Source organism: Micropterus salmoides, unplaced genomic scaffold (genome assembly GCF_014851395.1).
Source record: "Micropterus salmoides isolate LMB-PRFRI ecotype aquatic unplaced genomic scaffold, ASM1485139v1 Ms_hic_scaffold_1, whole genome shotgun sequence".
In the NCBI taxonomy this organism is placed as follows: Eukaryota; Metazoa; Chordata; class Actinopteri; order Centrarchiformes; family Centrarchidae; genus Micropterus; species Micropterus salmoides.
This window is the reverse complement of record NW_024040040.1, coordinates 41,107,110-41,127,704: the sequence shown is the minus strand read 5'-3', so window position 1 is coordinate 41,127,704 and position 20,595 is coordinate 41,107,110. Positions and strand designations below refer to the sequence as shown.

General features: G+C 43.7%; 1 protein-coding gene across 1 annotated transcript; it reads right to left on the bottom strand.

Annotated features, from left to right (window-relative positions):
* Window positions 1–402: 402 nt before the first annotated feature.
* Window positions 403–20,539, bottom strand: LOC119883373. Its single transcript, XM_038694031.1, has 38 exons — window positions 20,264–20,539; window positions 19,139–19,343; window positions 18,784–18,914; window positions 18,623–18,690; window positions 18,305–18,498; window positions 18,194–18,229; window positions 17,875–18,103; window positions 17,556–17,680; window positions 17,264–17,376; window positions 17,066–17,172; window positions 16,714–16,850; window positions 16,136–16,243; window positions 13,757–13,864; window positions 13,555–13,671; window positions 12,240–12,435; window positions 11,453–11,721; window positions 11,177–11,313; window positions 10,917–11,075; window positions 10,466–10,493; window positions 10,305–10,348; window positions 9,297–9,525; window positions 9,049–9,173; window positions 7,864–7,931; window positions 7,532–7,725; window positions 7,235–7,330; window positions 6,736–6,955; window positions 6,482–6,624; window positions 6,222–6,319; window positions 5,967–6,076; window positions 5,719–5,852; window positions 5,438–5,542; window positions 4,774–4,884; window positions 4,576–4,689; window positions 4,296–4,415; window positions 3,985–4,168; window positions 3,633–3,904; window positions 3,375–3,511; window positions 403–2,289 (listed from the first exon to the last, which is right to left on the bottom strand). Exons 1-38 carry the CDS (start codon window positions 20,333–20,335, stop codon window positions 2,122–2,124), a joined length of 5,211 nt encoding a protein of 1,736 aa, XP_038549959.1. The 5' UTR covers window positions 20,336–20,539; the 3' UTR covers window positions 403–2,121.
* Window positions 20,540–20,595: the final 56 nt, after the last annotated feature.

Below are 20,595 nucleotides of genomic sequence, written 5' to 3'. Positions count from 1 at the left end.
GAGTGAACGGGTGGTGTCCTGATCAACAACTTCAGAGCCGCATTTCTGACATTTCAAATTGGCAATCCTTCCTCATGAAGAAGATAAACAAGCGCTCTCCCTGGAAGAGCAAGTCTCATGTTGCACAAGAAAAGTTCTGATGTCAACACTTAAAGACGTAACCTCAGTTTATGTGTTAGGCTACTTCTTGCTCAAACTATTAAAGCCATCAGATAATTATTGTATATAGGCTAGTGTATAGGTGTCTCATACTGTAATCTTTTCAGTTAAAATCAGCAATTACAGCTGAAGCAGTAGATATTTTGCAGTCCAAAGTTTAGAAAAATAAGAAAAAGGCAAAAAGCCACAATGCACTGTTGGACATTATAGTAAGAAAAAAAAAAGAATCAAACAATAAAAATGTCATAGTACAACTGTTTGTTGAGAAACACATGCCTGACCTGCTGCATTGAAAATGGTGTCTTTAATATAAAGGCATATAATCTTATATCATTAAACAACGATGCAAACTGCATGCTTTTTAATCCTTTGAGTGTAGCTGCTAAACATTCCCTCAGGACATAAAATAGGCTACACAATGGTGCAGACTGGCCACTGGATGGTGATGTGAGCTGAATGAGAGGGGAGGAAAAGGAAATGGGGTGTTGCATGTGTTGTCTGCATAGTAAAGATTGGTATGGTTCTCTCCTGGTAATCTTATTTGCTCCTTACACCAGCATCAACTGTATCACGGTTTTAACGGGGAGTATGTGGTCATGTTTTTCATGAAGTACAAAGCAGGCACCATAAAGATAAATTAAATCATGATAAAACTGAAATGCAAAATATATTATCGGCTCCTACTGAGGGATTATTCACTTCGCTACAATTACAGAATATATTGGACAAAAGGCTATGACCCAGATAAACTCATGATATACAAATGCACATACATACACATACAGTACAATAGCAACTCTTAAACACATACAATGAGTCATGAACACACATATACAGTACATGGATGAATGTAGATGGGACACAATTACATACTTGCGGGGGAGAGAACTCTTTCCACATTCAATAAAAGGACTGATGGGTTTTCTGTTGGCAACACCTGACATGGTCACTATCTCTGTAATGAACAACACAGCTGTGACAGGAAACAGGGGGAGCCGTTAGGAAAACAGGAAGTAATTGGCTGCATTTACATGCACAGGATAACCTGGCTAGTGGTTGTATGTTGGCCAACCTCAAATCTGTTCTGAAGCCTGATATCTACAGGGTAAAGTAGTGACCTGTCCATCTTATCGAGGAGCAACAGTCAGAAGTCTTTTAGAGATTTTTAGCAGTTTAAACAGATATTCATTTGGATTTATGTTAATGCAATTAAAGGATGTGCAGTTCACCAAAGTTTTGTCCTTTTGTCTGCAAGGGCAACACGCTTTAGATGACAGAGGAAAAATATGGAGAAAATGGAAATAAGCCCCAGATCTTGAAAAGGAGTCTTTCAAAAATAATATAAATCTTGCCATGTTTGCGCAGCAATTGGTATTTGTAATAACCAGATTGTCAACCCAATTTTCTGATTATTATTTTCTGATTAATCCCAATTTGTCTCAGAAAAATACAAACAAATAAAATGAGTGCTAGGTATGTTTTCTCTAATACGGAGGAAGACAATTTTGATTCCAATAGGCTATTTGTTTACTGACATTTTTTTTACTGATATCAGTAAATACTGATCCACCATTCAGTCTGCATGTGTGCAGACAGCCACAACTAAAAGCTAATAGTGTTTTTATGTTACAGTATTCCGTAGTCTTGTATCATAAATTGGTATCTTGTAATCTGTAAAAGGTATTCCACCCAAAATCTAACATTAAGTGTAGCAACCCAAAAGCAAGTAAATTTTTGTAAGCAGGTTAAGTGCTGACATTTTTGTGATTTGTTTGGATTTGGATTTGGAGATTGTAAGGAAGATGATTCGTTTGAAGCAGGGGTGATATGTCCGTTGCCATGGGCACGCTCCCAAAAACTGACTGAATGTGTTGTCATGCAATCATGACAAGTCTGAAGATGGACTCCAGGTTGAAACCTTCATCCTGTGTGTCATTTTGTTCATGCCAGTCTGGTGTTCAATCACACCTGTCCTTTAGTCTGCTGATGGATCCAGTCAGTGAACTTGACCACCTGTGTGTAGACACCGGGGCGGTTCAGCCTTGCACAGCCCTCGCCCCAGCTCACAATCCCCGCCAGGAACCACCGTCTGCCTCGCTCTAGACACACCAACGGACCTCCGGAGTCACCCTGAGGGCACAGACATGCACAGTGATGCACATTCAGACGAACGTACACAAACATAAAGGAGCATTTCACTGCTGTGGATTAGTAGTTAGCTATAAGGTCCATTAAAGGTAAAAAAAAAAATTGAAATAATGCTGAGCTGGGGGAGGGGGTAATATTCTGAGAAAAAACTCATAATTTCCAAAATTAAAGAGGCAAATTTATGAGACAAAACTCAAAAAACTTAAATATTCTCTAAGATTATAAAGTCACAAGTTTAGGAGAAACAAACTTGGAAAATCCTATTTTTCATATATGCCTGTGTTATTAAAGGCTCTATACTCTGTTAAAAGCAGGGTGTGCAGTTGTTAATAACAACAGCTGCACATATAAGCTACATTCACCAACCAGTATTTTGAAATACTTTCTTCTTTTCATAGGCCCAAAGCATAAAACATTTGGCAAGAACTGCTGGCATTTATAAATGCCTAAGATGTGACACATGATTTCAAGTGGTTTTGTTGTGACTCTTTTCTTGTATTACTGATGACTGAAAAACACTCGAAAATCATTTTTCAGATGTTAGCTAACTGCTCTGACAGCTAACTAGTCTATTTATTAGTGAATCCAGCTTCCCCATTACTGCACTAATTCAACTAATTTTTACAGTACCTTTGTCCTAACTCTTGTTTATGACATGATATATTTTTCTTGTTTGTAATAACTATAATTTGTTGTCCAATGCGTTTTTCATAATTTCACAACAACTTCCAGTAAAACTTCTAAAAAAGGCTAACACCAGACTTCAATCTGTGTTGGGAATGTGTTTAACTCGCTGCATAGCCATGCATCTTCTCGCACAGCGAGGGCAGAAGAAGAAGAGCATGATGACCAAGACAAAAAATGTATGTGGGTTTGTCAGTTTCTCTTATCGTAATTCTCTTGTGGTTGAGAGACAGACATTCTGGGAAATGTAGAAAATCTTACAGAATTTGAATTTGGCAAGCTGTGCATTTTGTGGTTATGACTAAAAGGTTTGTGTGAACAGTATTCAGTATTTTTCCATAAAATTTAAAGTAAGACACACCAACACTGTTGCACACACTCACCTGGCAGGCATCCACCCCTCCCTGCAGGTTCCCAGCGCACAGCATCCTGGGAGTGACAGCGTCGTCATACAGCTTGTTACAAGTGTTCCTGTTGATGATCTTCACTGAGGCCTCTTGTAAGCGAGAGGCCAGTTCACCTTTAATTAAAACAAACACAAAGTGGAAACTCTTGTCTACATTGCCCTAGACTTAAGTTACCTTCTAAACAACAGATCTAAAAGCATACTTTTAGTAAATGGACCCTTGAACATCTCTTACCGTCCTCCATGAGGACCCCCCAGCCCGTGACATAGCAGCTTGTGCCTGTTGTGAAGGTGTGTGAGGGCGCCGGGATGCACACAGGCTGGACCACGTCGTTGAAGAAGACAGGAGCACTGAGCTCAAGAAGGGCGATGTCATAGTCAGAGGTGAACTGGTCATACTGCGGGTGGAGGAGGATCCGGCGAATCGGTCTAGTGGCTGCTCCGTTGTTCCCCGTAGTCATCACATGCATTCCCATGTGGGCCCGCCATGCACGAGCATCCGAGTATCTGCAGGCAATACATGCAAGAACTCAGTAAAACACATGACTTATGATAATCATCACAAGGCTTTCAGGCGTCTCTTTTACTTAATGGCGTCTGAGTCCTGGAAGCAGTGAGCTGCAGAGATGAGCCAGCGGCTGGAGACCAGTGTGGCTCCGCAGACGTGACCGTAGCGATCCATCTGGAGGCTGACCTGCCATGGCCATGACCCCGCCCCAGCATCAGAGCCACCCACTATCTTAGTACGCTTCCTGGGCCTGGTGCCACAGCCTGGTACACACAGGGAGACAGAGTAATCACAAACCCAGAATTACTTTTGGAAAGTCAGAGGACTTTCATTTTGGTTTTAAACACAAATACAAGAGTCTAAGGTTTAGTTTTGTGAGGGAGAACTTACCACAGCGCAATTCATCAGAGCTGTCGAAGCAGTCTTTGACGCCGTCACACTCAGGGTTAACCTTACTTACACACTTTCCATTGGCACATTTGTATGAAGATGAGGAGCAGCCTTTGAGGTCTAAAAAAAATTAAATATATAAAAATATAATCTTAGCAAATTCAATAGGGACCTCACACGGTCGTGCTCGGGCCCTAATTAGGTAGAGTGAAAAAAGGACACAAAATAGAGAAGAAACTACTTACAACATAATGTAAATAATAAAATAAACTTTACTCACATGCTCTGGTACAGTTGAGTTCATCACTGCGGTCTTTGCAGTCAATAACACCATCACACACTGAAGACTTTGGCAAACAGACCTTGTTGGGACACACGTGGTAACATTTACCTCCTGGAAACAAACACATGAGCTTTAATTATTAGATAAACACAAGCATATGCATGCGTTACAGTACGATGCTGACAGCCTACTCACCACAGATGCCCTCTTCACTGCTGTCTGCACAGTTGCTTTGACTCACACACTGGCTGCTTTGAGACCTACACTGGCCGTTCCCACACAGCACTTCACCTGGCCTGCAGGATGCTACATGTTTCACACACACATGTGCAAACGTGCACACAGAAACACATAGAAATCTGAGTGTAGCATATAGGTCATGTCTTTAAAATCAAAGTGATTAAGTGCGTTTACATTCACATTGCTATCCCGGTTTTGATCTTATATGGGATATAATGTTTACACAACAAACTTGGTAATTCAAGATCAAAACAGTTTCCAGGTGCCATTGGGTCTTGATTCCTAAACATCTCAGCCACTTGGAAACCTGAATAAAGCATTTACATGCCACAGTATCCTGATTTTTGAGTACTCCAGTTAGCATATCCACGTTTTATCAAAACTGGGATAAGACATTATCAGGTGCCTGAAACCAGGATATGATGTTTATATGTACAACACATAACAAGGATGGTCATAATTTAAACTAGGATGCTTATTGTCAACTTACACTAACAACTAAAAAAGGGAGACAAAAATAGAAACATTTTGTCAGAATGTTTAAATGAATTAAAAATTGCATCGGTCAAATGTACAGCTCTTTTGTATCTACAATTGTGCCTTTGGGCGACAGACTTACAGCATCTAACCTCGTCCCGTCCATCTAGGCAGTCTTTCACGCCATCACACACCTTCCTCAGAGGGATACAGCGTCCATCTCCACAGCGAAACTGGCGAGGACAGGCTGGAGACCGATAAGGAGAAGACTCGTTGGATTTATAGCACTCTATTTGCCGTAAACATGGATATGTGACCCCAAGTCAATGTATCAGTGCTAATAAAAAGTATTTTATGCCTCTCTGTCTCGGCACATTACAGTGTCATGCCACAGTGGAGTGTAATAACCACATTTTAACTTACTGCCCTCTGGAGAGAAGGCTCGGTAGAGCAAGTAGAAGCCCTTGTGAGTGAGAGATTCATCCGACTGGAAGTGGAGGGTGAGAGGAGAGGAATATACTCGCTTTTTGCTGCTGTCTGACACTGGATTACATAGTCTAGATATAGAGGAGCACAACAGTAAGGACTTTCACTTTTAATTCACACATGCAGCCTCAAAAACCAAACAAACATGAAATGTCTCAAACAGTTCTGACAGTTTCACAACCCACTTGACCCCTCCGATGTCCAGCCAGTCTTTCTCACAGCTGTCCGATGACGGGGATTCCTGAATGTCCATCGTCACGATCGTCGTGGAGATCAGGTAACCTGGCAACGGCGCCTGATAAAGTAACCAAAGACGACTAAAGAAAGAGTTTGCCCGCTGGAATGTGGACGGGCCTAATAACAAAGGGATGATTCACTCTTTCTTATTCCACTGTTTCTAACACTCTCACAACATGCATACATACGCTCATGTGTCTCACCCGTAGTGTCCAGGTGCAGTCTATATTAGGAGGGTAATAGGAAGGGTAGTAGGGGGAGGAAATTGAGCCGTTCCAGGAGGAAATTGACCCTCCACAACCTGCAATAGGAGATGGTGACACAGAATACACAATAACACTAATGCAGCATGATGCTAATCAATGGAAATAAATGATTCCAACACAAAGGCAGAAACATGAATATATAACACAAACAAGATTTGTAGAACTCAGACAGAACTGTGTATGCAGAGCACTCAAACCTGCTTTTGGGATGGCTTGAAAGTACGCTTTGAAGATTGCTCCATCCCTCTGTCTGCTGAAAGAGAAGGTGACCAACATCACATTTCCAGAGGATGTCAGCTTCATGACAGGGGATGAACCCGAAACAGGCAGCCCACACCACCTGAGAGACAAGTAAATGCATCCAGGGTATGTTTATATACTCAATATCTAAAAGAGACATATTTTAGAGAGATCAGTGCAGATGTCCATAAACTCCATAAAATGTCTTAACCTGGCAATGATCTTGTTCTGTAATGGAAGTAAAAAGTCGTAGGCTGAGAGCTTGTGGGCGGTGCAGCTTCCTGGCGTGGCACCATGCAGGGTGAGGATGACTAGTCGAACCACATGACCCGATGGCACACGAAGACGCCACTGGTAGTACGGCTTCTTGGGACTCACGAGGCTCAGGGTGCGGTTGTTGCCATATTTGGCATAGAGGTCAAAGGACATTGCTAGGAAGAGGAAAGGATGGACATTTTTTTTGTGTTATAATGTTAGTGTTGGTAGGAGTGCACTGCAATCAAAAGAGCACATAAATACAAAGTTTAAGTTCAGCAGCAATCCAGACAGAGATCATCATTCAGCTAGATTAGGGACAAGCCTTTGATGTATGTTCTTGGTTTTAGTCAGACGCTGTGCCTCAATCACACTTTTTTACTAATTTTTAACTCACCATTAGACATCAGATCTTCAGGTTTTGTAATATAAAGTCGGTGGCATGCTCTCCTCACCTTGGAAGCCAAGCTGCCACTTCCCACTCTGGAGGCTGTTTGGATTCTTACTCTTGTCTGATTTGTCATCCGATTCAAAGTCGTCAGGGTCCAAACCTACACACAGCAATTGTCAAAATACTCTAGAGCAATGCAGGTGTATAAAACCACATTATTAACAAAGGCTTAGCAGTTAATTACTTCATCACTTGTTTCTATTTGAAATGTAATGGCTGTGTTTACAACTTTCACATGGACATATCTGTGTTGTTAATGTGCAAGCACTATATGTATGCAGACTACAGTGAGAGAATGTACCCAGCAGGTGGAGCATGTTGTCATCCTGCTCCATGTAATAGCGCTGCTCGTTGCGGCTGTCCCGCAGAACCTTGTTACTGCCAGGAAGCCTGCGCTGCAGCCTCTCCAGGCTAGAACTCCGGATCGCCGTTGCAACGTCGTCCGGGGCGGAGAATTTACTCCAGTAGAAGACGGTGAGCCCTTCCGCTCCTTCACTGTCACACAAAGGGTTTACAATGTTGCTATTATGCAGGGGACATACAGCCGAGTCTGTTGTTGCCATGCAGATTCCTTTTACATATGAGCTCCTGCGCGTTTCATTTTATCAGTAGGGTTTTGTTAGTGCAGCATACCTGAAGGCAGTAATTCCTGAGTGCAGGTAGTAAGAGCTCCACGGTGAGGACTCGTACAGATCTGAGAACTGTTTTTTTTTTAAATGCAAAAAGACAAAAGAAAGGAGGGTTGACCACGTACTGTACATTATTGTAGGTGTGACATCATAGCGGTGCAAGTGAGGTCACTTTTCTAGTGTAAGCAACACATGAACACCCCTGTTCGAACATGCAGCCAGAATTCAACAAAAGAATTGTTCTTGTGTGTGTGTGTCTCAAACTCTGCATGTGTGTATGTTGACTTTGAGCAACACAGAGCTCCATTGTGGCTCTAACTGCCGACCGTGTAGAGGTAGGACCCTGGGTGGTATGGGCTCCTGGCCTTGAATTCACCTGTTCTTTAATGAACAGATGGCTCCAGAGATACTATGACCACTTAACAAGCCTGCTAACTCACCCTTACAGCTGATTACAGGAGCATCACACTATGTCAACGCAGGTTTTTGGGGGATATACGCCTATGAATTCGCCAAAATCCTAGCCCCCCGCCACACCACATCTGTTTCCCAATCCTTCTTTCATCCCATCCTGCCCTACTGCCCTGTCTCTCCCTCTAAACCCCAGCGTCAGACTGAGGTTCTCCTCCTCTCTGTAGTGTACGGCGCACAGAGTGGCTTATTGTGTGAAAGTTACACAGACAATGTTTTTATTGAAGGCCTGCTCTTCCTCTCACTCTAGCTGCCTGGGCCTAGCTGGGCTCACAAATGCTGGGCTTGTCCTCGGCCCTGAAAGGGCCCTGTCCCAGGGGGTCTTGGGGACTCATACACACACTGTGCCCAGCTCCTGTTTCAGCTTTACATTTAACACCACCAGAGAGAGAAAGGAGAGAAGAAAGTGGTGGGCAGAACAAAAAAAACCAAAGCAAGAGAGAAAGAGAGAGAGAGAGAAGAGGACAAAGCCAATAGAGAGAAAAGCAAACAAATAACAATGCAGACAGACATCAACAGAAGAGAATGGGAAGGAGAAAGAGGGCAGCAGTATTTTGAAAGTCCAGCATAAAAAGACACTACTAGCCTGCTGCAATGAACAGCGACAAAGTTAGAGCAGCAACATCAGCTTCAGCCCAGAGCAGGAAGGTCGAGTGGCACTCTAAAGTGTCATTCAGAGGAGAGGTAGTGACGGACAAGACCACTGTTTCCAACTTACATAATGGTTCAAAGCCTGAGCCTGCAGGCGGAACTGAGGGGAGGTGGAGTCAGTCAGCTCTGAGGAGAAGCTCAAGTTTGGGAACTCCACGCTGCCACCGAGGAAGAACACTGAGGAGGGGGGAGCTGGGGAGGAAGAGGTAGATTTAAGACAGGTACACTTATGGGACTGTGCATGTCGAAACTGACACATTTTAAGGACAGGAGAGGTCTGAGAAACGTCTAAAACACCAAAGCAGCTGTACTCACATGCTAAGTAGTGGAGAGTCAGTGCAATGGCGGCAGTGAAGGGAAAGAAAGGCAGGAGACCTGACAGCCATCTCCTCCAGGAGCCACAGGCTAGAGCTCGCCCCCCCTCCACCCTCTGCTCTGCCCGATCCTCAGGCTTCGTGGGGGGGCTCAGTGACTGGTTGGGCTCCTTCAGCTCCCCCTCTCCCTTCCAGAGACAAGGACATGACTCAAATATCATACCAGCATTTTATGTCTGTGCTCAAGTTGCTTCTAATTGTTTGGATTGCATCTTTATGTGGCCGCAGCAGATTGGCGATAAAGAAAATGCAGCCTATCTGCCAAAATCAATGAGACATAGATTTTATGGCTGAGCAGACACTGATTTACTGAGAGTAACGGTGAACATCTTAGAGCTGAAAGGATCTCCTTAAACATTTAAGGGGTTGGCAGGATTCCCCGGGGCAGCAGACAAAGCGTGGCTGGAGGAGTCTGCTTTCCCACGGCCTGGCTCTGCGGTGTCAGCACTCAATCAAGTGGCTCACCCTGACACGGACATTCATGACAAAGAGACCCACATACCCATAGACACATATTTTACAATTAACAACAGTGACTGAGTCGGCTTGATTGGTTCTGATTATTATGCAAACTTCTGGTATTGCAAAAAAAGTTCCCCAAACGTTAGATTAACAGACTAATTTCGCGCTATAGATACAACATATTGTAAATGTATAACAGGAAGAATTGACATAATAGTTCTGCAGAAAGAAAAGTCCCGTTTGGCACTGGTTTTCCGCGCAATGAACGATGACAGATTACCTGTGCAGCAGAGTGTCCATGCCCGGAGACGCAGTACACTTCGCAAGTTTTGCTTTTGGGGAGAGTCCTCATAGCACTGTCCCGTTCAGGTCCGGAGAGGCGATATGCAACAATACCTCAGGCATAGAAACGATGGCGAGAGAGGAAACCCCCGCTGTCGCTTCCTTTGAAAAAAAAAAAAAAAAAAAAACAGCCCCGAAATCCGACCTGAGAGGCTCGGATGCGGCTGGCATTCACCGCCTCCCGTTTACCTGAACAGGGCGGCAGGTGTCACACGGAGCCCCAGAATGCAGTGCGGGGGACAAAGAGCCCACTATGAAAGGATTCAATCCGCACAACCATCCGTGCGACAGATATTGTGGGCAAACTTTCCTCGCCGAACATGCGGGAGTGACGCTAGGGGGGACAAAAGGGTGCTTGAGGGAAACGTGTGCGAGGTATTATAACTGGAGCTTGGCTGCTGTGTCCTTGGATGCTCCGCAGGGGCACAAAGCAAGACAGAACCTGCAATTACAAACCTGGCACCATACCTATCCATAGTGAGGCAGGTCATAACATGGGCTTACAGTATCAGACTTGGAAGGAGGAATGCAGCAAAAAAAGGCTTCCTGAAGACAATTCAAATCTTTCAAGGCACTTTGTCTTAGGTGTCTGTGTCAGTTGCACATTCATTGCACCTTGTAATATCAGTAAAAGGCAGATATAGCTCTAAAAAATACACAGCCACTGTATCTGATGATGTTTTTTTTTTATTTGGTGTGAGCAACAGTGCAAGTATTAAAGCTTCTGCTGGCAGCGGATGAATAAGATATCATCTCAGCTGATATGGCTGTAGATCCAGGAGGTGAACTTGTTGACCCTGGTGTAGACCCCAGGCAGATTTGGTCTGCCACAGCCTGCCCCCCAGCTGACAATGCCGATCAGGAACCAGCGACCCCCGTCTGGAGCCTGACAGGACAGGGGACCCCCTGAATCGCCCTGAAACACAAACAGAGTGCAGTTGATTCAAGTATACACCAAAAGTTTCAAAAGTATACATTAAAATGCAGGTGGGTGGATTCAGTCAGATGTGAGCTCACCCTGCAGGCATCTCGCTGCCCAGAGGGGATGCCGGCACACAGCATGCGTGGTGAGACAGGTCCGTAGCTCTTCGTGCACTCAGTCTGGCTCAGTAGGGACACCTCTGCTTTCTGCAGCACCGAGGGCAGCACTTTGTCTGCGGGCAGGTGAGGGAGAAGTGGGACACTAATGGAATACCCCCCCCGTTCCAGCCCCCCCGCGACCCTGCACGCAGTAAGCAGTTGACGATGGATGGATGGATGGAGTCACTGAGCTCTATCAAAGGCATTGCTCACCTTCCTCGGAGCGGTATCCCCACCCGGTGACCCAGCAGCGGTGGCTGTCGGTGACAGTGTGGGAGGGGGGAGGCAGGCAAACGGGCTGGATCAGCGGGATAAGGGAGGGAGGCCAGGGCTTCTTCAGCTGCAGCAGGGCGATGTCATAGTCGAACATGTACGCGTTATAATACTCGTGCACCACGATTCGCTGGATCTCCGCCACGTGCTTGGCACTGCCCTGTGTCAGCATGCCGAGGTGGGCGCTCCAGTAACGTGGGTCAGACAGCCTGGGGGAGTCAGAGGTCAGGGGTCAAAGGCACTGTAGGAGGAAATTTTGTAGATTATACTGTATCTAATAAATCTAGATTTTTTCATAAAATCAACACAATAAGCCAGTAGCTGATAACGTAATAACTGCCAGATGAACTAATAACTTCTTCAACTTTGTGATGTGATTAAAACTGTAAATACAATAAATTGGCAGATGATGTACAGACATCATTACTACCTGGTGATGGTTTTAATAAAAACTTTTTTGCTTGTGAAATGCTACATACTTTTGCATCTTCAGGTCTGTGAAACCCATTCTATTTAAACAATCTGAGGAGGAAAAATCCCTCTTTGGTTGAAATGCTCATAATTATCATTAAAACTAAAAATTCAGAATGGGAACCCCTGCCTTATCAGTTACTGTAAGCCTGCTGCTCAGCATATTAAATCTGTAGTTTTTACATACAGTAGCCATTATAGAGATCAATATTAAACAATAACAAAATGTTGCTAATCAGCAGTGACAGTGACTGACCTTTCCTTATTGAAGCAGTGCGCTGCAGAGATGAGCCAATCAGAAGAGATGACGGACGCACCACAGTACAGGTTACCGGAGAAGAGGAGGCTGACCTGCCATGGCCACTCCCCCTCCCCAGAGTTAGCTCCACCCACAATACGCTCAGGTCCTGTAGATGAGCCCACCTTTTTTACCAAGGAGGGACGACCACAGGCTGAGGAGTACACAGTGATGGATTTTGTTGTTATACTGGTTATATTACACTGGACTTCGGAGCTTGTGTGTGCAGGTGTATAAACTGCATATTGTCATATTGTTATTCAAAAGGATTGCCTCTAACAAAAGAATATCCCTAAATGACAGATACAAAACAACATGTTACTATTCTTATATTCAAATTAGCTTTATTGGCATGAATGTATAGCAACAATATTGCCAAAGCTATATATAAAGTACTATAGTACTAAGGACTATTCTTATTATTATGTGCATGTGTGCCTGTATCAGTGTGAGTATCCAGTACGAGTGTGTGTTTGTACACCTACAATATCCACTATGCTGACATGCTGAGTCATCACCACGACTGACAGGTCTGTTGCCGCCTTATTAAAAAGTACAGCTTTGACGTGTGTGTGTGTGTGAGCGGACACGTGTGCATGTACAGTACAGTATGCCTAGTATCTGTGAGTGATCAAAGACAAGCCTGTTCCCATCGCCTGGAGACCCCATCATGATAAAATAACAGCAAACAGTGAAAGCTATTACAGCTGGGTCACCTCAGCGCTGCAGGTCAGCAGGTTTGGTGCACACTGCCCAGAGGATTATGAAACAACAACAACTTTCTCATGAATAATCACTATGTAGTGTTTCATTGAGAAACAATTCAGGTGGGACCAAAATGTGTGTGATTGTAGCTTAGGCTGAGTTGGTAGATCATTGACGTGGTCTTTATTTTAGGAAATTTAAAGTTGAAGACATGTTCCTGACAGGCAGCGTCCAACAGGTATGGTGGTAGTAGGCCAGCAATTAAAGTGATTATGAAAAAGGTGGAGAAAACTTCTTACTTCATCTTACTTGCATAATTCAACATACATACGGCTGGAACTGGATGTTTAAGGTCATGTTACAAAAAGTAAACAGTTCTGCACCATTGCATTATACCACATGTTGGCATTTGAGTCACTTTAAAGACGGAAAGTGTCAAGATTTATTACAAGAAAATGGGATAGACGTAGCATTATAAAAAAAATCTTTGGCAATATTATCGAAAAATGTGTGTGTGTGTTGTGGCTGTGAAATCAAGCACATGGATCAGGTAATGCTGAGCACTCACCACAGTCCACCTCATCACTGTGGTCCTGACAGTCATAAACACCATCACACTTTGCGTTCTTTTTCAGGATGCAGGAGCCACTTTTGCATTGATACCGGACTGCAGAGCAGGTTGTTTCTGCAGAGAACATGTTGCAATATTTAGTGGTTAAAAGGGTGAAAAAGGGAATTGCATTTCTAAAAAGACTTTTAGAAATTCATACCCTGAGTGCAGTTGATCTCATCTATTCCATTGGTGCAGTCTGTCTCTCCGTTGCATACAAACGAAGGATGCAGGGGACTGTTGCCACCACAGTTCTTTGTGGGCCTTGCTGTAAAGATATGCAAGATTTTTCCAATGCATGACTGATTCCTCAGGCAAATATCAGTTGATACAGTGTAATGTGTAACCATTACATTACAGAACACAGAAGTAATCAAAATGTCAATCAATATTAAATACAGTATCTCACAAAGTGAATACACCCCTCACATTTTTGGAAACATTTACTTTTCGTATGTAAAGTAGTGAGTGTACAGCTTGTATAACAGTGTAAATTTGCTGTCCGTTCAAAATAACACATCACACAGTCATTAATGTCTAAACCACTGGCAACAAAAGTGAGTACACTCCTAAGTGAAATACAAATTGGGCCCAATTAGCCATTTTTCCTCCCCTGTGTCACGTGACTTGTTAGTGTTAAAAGGCCTCAGGTGTGAATGGGGAGCAGGTGTGTTAAATTTGGTGTTATTGCTCTCACACTCCCTCATATTGGTCACTGGAAGTTCAACATGCACCTCATGGAAAAGAACTCTCTGAGGATCTGAAAAAAAGAACTGTTGCTCTACATAAAGATGGCCTAGATGCCAAGAGCCTGACACAGAGCTGCAGCACGGTGGCCAAGACCACACAGCAGTTCAACAGGAAAGGTTCCACTCAGAGCAGGTGTTGCCATGGTTGACCAAAGAAGTTGAGTGCACATGCTCAGTGTCATATCCAGAGATTGTCTTTGGGAAATAGACGTATTGAGTGCTGCCAGCATTGCTGCAGAGGTTGAGGGGGTTGAGGGTCAGCCTGTCAGCGCTCAGACCGTACGCCGCACACTGTATCAAATTGGTCTGCACGGCTGTCGTCCCAGAAGGAAGCTTCATCCAAAGATGATGCACAAGAAAGCCCGCAAACAGTTTGCTGAAGACAAGCAGACTAAGGACATGGATTACTGAAACCATGTCCTGTGGTCTGATGAGACCTTATTTGGTTCAGATGGTGTCAACCAGGTGACGAGTACAAAGACAAGTGCTCCTTGCCTACAGTCAAGCACGGTGGTGTGAGTGTCATGGTCTGGGGCTGCAGGAGTGCTGCCGGTACTGGGGAGCTACAGTTCCTTGAGGGAACCATGAATGCCAACATGTACTGTGACATACTAAAGCAGAGCATGATCCCCGCCCTTCGGAGACTGGGCCGTAGGGCAGTATTCCAACATAACGACCCCAAACACACCTCCAAGACGACCACTTCCTTGCTAAAGAGCTGACGGTAAAGGTGATGGACTGGCCAGGCATGTCTCCACATTTAAACCGTATTGAGCATCTGTGGGTCATCCTCAAACGGAACGTGGAGGAGCGCAAGGTCTCAAACATCCACCAGCTCTGCGATGTCTTCATGGAGGAGTGGAAGAGGACTCCAGTGGCAACCTGTGAAGCTCTGGTGAACTCCATGCCCAAGGGGGTTAAGACAGTGCTGGAAAATAATGGTGGCCACAAAAAATATTGACACTTTGGGCCCAATTTTCACTTAGGGGTAATCACTTTTTTTTTTGCCAGCGATTTAGACATTAATGTGATGTTTTATTTTGAGGGGGCAGCAAATTTACACTGTTTCACATGCTGTACACTCACTACTTTACATTGTAGCAAAGTGTCATTTTCTTCAGTGCTGTCACATGAAAATGTATAATCAAATATTTACAAAAATGTGAGGGGTGTACTCACTTTTGTGAGATACTGCAACTTATATCAAAAACATGTCTAATCAAAATATATATAATGAATATTTTATTCAATCACCCTGATGAAGCACATTAGAATAATGACAATAGTAGCATATTAAAATGAATCAAATTTCCACATCACTGATGTGTTGTGATAACAGATGTTAATTAGGCTACTTTACTTAAAACTTTAAATGTTTCTGACATGAATTTATTTCAGAATTGAGAAATATGCAGTATGATAATCGCATGTATTTTTGCATCAGTGTGGGCCGAAGACAACAACTGAAACTATTACATACGACAGTCACAGATTGTTAATCCAGCTGTTTTCTCGCTTATAAGTGGCCGTTAAATAAACAGAGAAAATATGAAACGGCCGAACGTTAGATGACACACGGTATAACGTTACGTCACCATGACAGAAATTACTTTTAACATGAAGGCGATCAAGGAAAACTTTAGCATGTCGAAGGCGCGGTCTGCAGCTTGTCCGGTCCGGGAGTCCCACAGTGCAGTGCAATGCAGTGACGCCTCAACGCACGTAATGCGAGTCGACGTATTTATTTATTTATTTAATCGATTACGACTCGCCCCAGCCTTACAACTTACAGCAGAAGACCTCGTCGCTCTCGTCCTGGCAGTCGTCTAGGCCATCACAGCGCCGACTCTTCTCCACACACAGCCCCGTGGAGCACAGGAAGTGGCTCTCTGGGCAGGCTGATGCACGTATGAATGGGAAAATTTTTTAGAAAAAAGTTATTATACATATGTGATAGGGAAGTAGCAGGAAGATAAACAGAACTAAATCCTTAAAAAAAATAAAGTGCATAAAAAAGCTTTATCTTCTATGGTAATAGTGGTAGTAATCAAGTGAAGCGTACTGTACAGTGAATAAGTGACAAAAGTAGTTCTACTTAATTATCTTCATCTTCTGTAAAACAGGTCCATGTTTACATTCTTTTTTATATTAAATATTTTTTAATATTTAGTGGCAAAATGCCCATCCAATGTATTTATGGTCTATTATCTCTCTGTAAAGTATGTGGTCATTTTTAGAATCCACTTCAAAACAAAGTAATTAACTCACATCCACACTCAAGTACAATGAAACACCTATGATTGGTCATTTCCTAACGGCGCTTCCTGGCTGTTCTAATGAGTCACGCTCTGGCTCCTGCAGTGCTTACGTTGGCTGATATTGTAGCTGTTGTAAGACGCCTGGAAAGGCTGAGCAGAGTTACGTGAGCTGCAGCGAAACACCACCTCTGGGCTGTGGTCAGCGATCCGAAACACCGTGTGGTGTCCCACGTAGCTGCCACAGAATCTGCGGAAGGAAAGCAACCATCAGCAAGCCATCACAGGATGTTGCTGTGGGATGAACTACTGAATAATATATCCACCATTTGATAAGAGGATCTTGTCAAGCTTAGGGAGACATGATTGTAGAAATGTGTAAAAATGTACAGAATTTTACAGTAGGTTTTGTTTTGAGTTCAAAGTTGCCTTTATATCTATATGCATGTAGCTTTACACACGTACATGACTTCATTGACCTTCCACCAGCCGTGGTCACAGCCCTTCAGGTCCTTTGGTTTCAGTACATAGTTCTGAAACTGCAGAGCAACTCCCAACACACTATTAGGGGTCTAGAATGAAACATAAACAGAAATTCATAATCAAAGCTTTTTTTAAGTCACCATTTAAGTAACTCACTCAAGTCATGTGTGTGTGTCCTACCTCAAACCTCCAGGTGCAGGAGCACTGTGGGGGCAGAAGGCTGGGGTGGAAGGGACTGTAAATCTGACCAGTGACATCAGGCTCCAACTGGATATCCATTTGAGACATACATACTGAGAAAGACAGAGATCAGACTTAAGGATTATTAATTCCCTTTTTATGAAATTGTATCACAATTTGGAGGGGAATAATCACTTTGATCCTAGACATTAAATCAAGTAGACATTTATGTACACATAAGCCAAAGAGATGGGGAACCACCGACATAAAAAATTCAGTGAATGTCTCATACTTTCTTCAGCAATGGCCTCAAAGTGTCCTCTGAAGCTCTTGTTGCCATTAGTCATCCTGAAGGACAGCAACATGACATTGGAGGTAGACACCAGGGAGAAGGAGCTGGACACTGGCTCACACAGCCTGCAGCACAGAGATACACTTCAGTATATGCAAGATTTCAGAGAACTTACAAAAAAACAAATACCAGCAAGAAGCCTTTTAATAAGCTCGCAATTGTAATACGTGGAAAAACATCACATTGTCTTGTTGGCAACAGGCCTGTCTTAATCACGCGAGGAGAGGAAGCAGCGTTCTAAGGAAAGCTGCCGACTCACCTGTGCAGAATGCGCCCTCTCATGGGCAGCAGAGCATCGTACACAGTTAGGGCATCGCTCACACAGTCGCTGGGCTCAATGAGGAACGAGGTGACGCTCAGACGGATCAGGGAGCCGGGGACAGCGGTGAGCTTTACATAGCAATTCACACCACCCCATGATGAAAAGACGTTTAAAGGGACACTGGCCCCGGGAAGGTTGGCATACAGCTTATCCACACACTGAGAGTCTGGGAGGCGAGAGGGGGGAAAAAACAACACTCATGGACACACATGGCATGCAGGGTTACTTTTATTACAACTTAAGAGTTATTGCCTACCTGCTCCATTTGATGAAAAATCTGATCGCTGAACAGCTGCAGGAAGACACAACAGTCAATCTCTGCATTGATAAACACACTTAGGATGCACGTGTCAAGACACTGACGCACCATTGATGAGGATGGAGTCTATATCAACAGGGAGACCCAGCAGGTAGCCCACAGAAGACCTGTTAGTCAGGCTGGTGTACACTGAATCTCTAAAAATGGCTCCTACACACTCCTCACACACTGCCGGGCTCTTTAGATGAGGGACCACAAACACCATCCAGAAATGAACCAGCACACCGCCCTTGTTGTTGTTACTGGGTGAGGAAAACAGAGTATACATTAAAACAGGGTGTGTTGCTCGGTTGTAAATAAGTGGAATCAAAAGCACAAGCTAAATCATAAATATCAGCTTTATGATGACGATGACTAACACAGTACCTGAGGTCTGAAATGACAGCTTCCTTGTAGAGTCTGGCCACTGAGGACATCTTGTACACGTTGCTCACCTGCGAGACACCAGCAATTAACAGTAAGACTTTCTCAGCTCTCATGATCAGCACTAAACGTCATGTAAATAACAGGGCTACACTGACACATACCACATTTTGTATTTTTCTTGCCATGGATACAAACTCATGGGACTCTGCCTGGCGGTACTCGGGGATAAACTCCACATTAGCAACACGGAACATCCCGGCAAAATACACTCCACTGTTGCTTTCCCTGCGAACTAAAACAAATATATATCAAATTGCCTTATCTGGATCCGTTTCAATGTAATGTAACAACCAACTAATGTTAGATGATGTCAGACGTACAAAAAGTACTAAGAAACATAAATGCTGGTAAAAAACACCCCAGTAGAATTTGTGTTTTATGCACTATATATGTATTGTATTATGCTCTGAAAAGATATACATTTTTATGGGACTGAAGTATAAGTCCTTCACTCACATATGAAGACCCACAGCAGCGACCACGTGATCACCAACACCACAGACACCACTGCTGTGATGATGACCGCGACGTGCGGGACGTTCAACAAATGGGCCCACAGCCTCTGGAGTCCTTTGGGCTTCCGTCTAGTCTTCCTGTACTTCCTGCAAAGCTTCTGGAGAGTGTGGTCAACCGTGGCCACCTCCACGGCCACATCTGCAATCTACAGCCGGGGGAGGGACACAATCACACATCAACACAGATGTGCCATCGTGGTAGCGGTACATTTTACTTGCTCTTTCGAGTTGTCACTTCAGTCTGTGCGGATTGTAATAGGTTAATGATGCTGAAATGATGTGAAAAGCACAAACAAGAGGCTCTCGATACTGTAGCTCACTTGCCAACTGTGTTAGAGCCCTAAGGATTCAGTGTTGGGACAAAAGGCACATTTGAGCGATGCTGGATCTCTTCGAGGAGATCAGTAGGTTAAATTACCAGAGAAACATGAAAAGGGCATAACCCTGCCGCTACCATCTTCTCTTATCATTGTACCTTATCCAGGTCAGCTCGTTTACATTACAGTAGACGGAACGACATGCTAATCAATCCTGAATGCACAGAGACATGGGTGAGCAAGTGTTTAAATAGTACAACATTGCGCCACAGCGTGTACTGAAAGAACACCAATGTTCATAAAGTTAAACCAAACTCGCACATGCCAACAATGACATAAGCTTGTGTCCACTGCTAATGATGCGCCATTACTGGTCACTTTAGCTTTTGAAGGGGAATGCCTAACTCCATCAGACGCAGCGCTCGGCACTCATTAAGTTACCCAATGCGCATGTATTATTCATTCAGAGTCATCCCATACTGTGCAAGTGGCACTTAATCCATCACAAGTTAGCAGGACATAGATTCCCACAGGACCAAAAAAAAAAAGTTCAATCTATTTTACACACATTAAGCAACATGACAAAACATGTGACTTAAAGGTTTTGATGTGTGTACAGACACTCCAGTATTTAGGGTTTAATTTAAAGAAACAGATAAACTCCTGATTAAAATGCGACAAGAATTTAAAATACTGTTCAGTTTCAGTCACAGTAGAAAAACCCTGTGTTAAGGATGCATCTTACTCACACTGGCAGCGTCCTGTTGAGATGCATCATCATCTCCGCTAGTCTGCTTGTTCTCCTCGCACTCTGTGCCCATGACATAGGCATCCCTTCAAGCCTCTATCATCTAATGCCTGATTTCCGGTTATTAAGATCCATTCTCTTTTCTTTCAGAACAAAAACAGCAGCAGACAAAAGAAACTGCAGAGACACACAACAGTGTTTGGATGCACAGCTGACCGGTGTGTGAAACCAGATCCTTCAGCACAGGCCACGTACATGGCAACGTACCTCCTCCAGTCCTATGGCTAATGTTTCCTTTCATTAACCTATTTCGAATTCACAACATGAACTAAT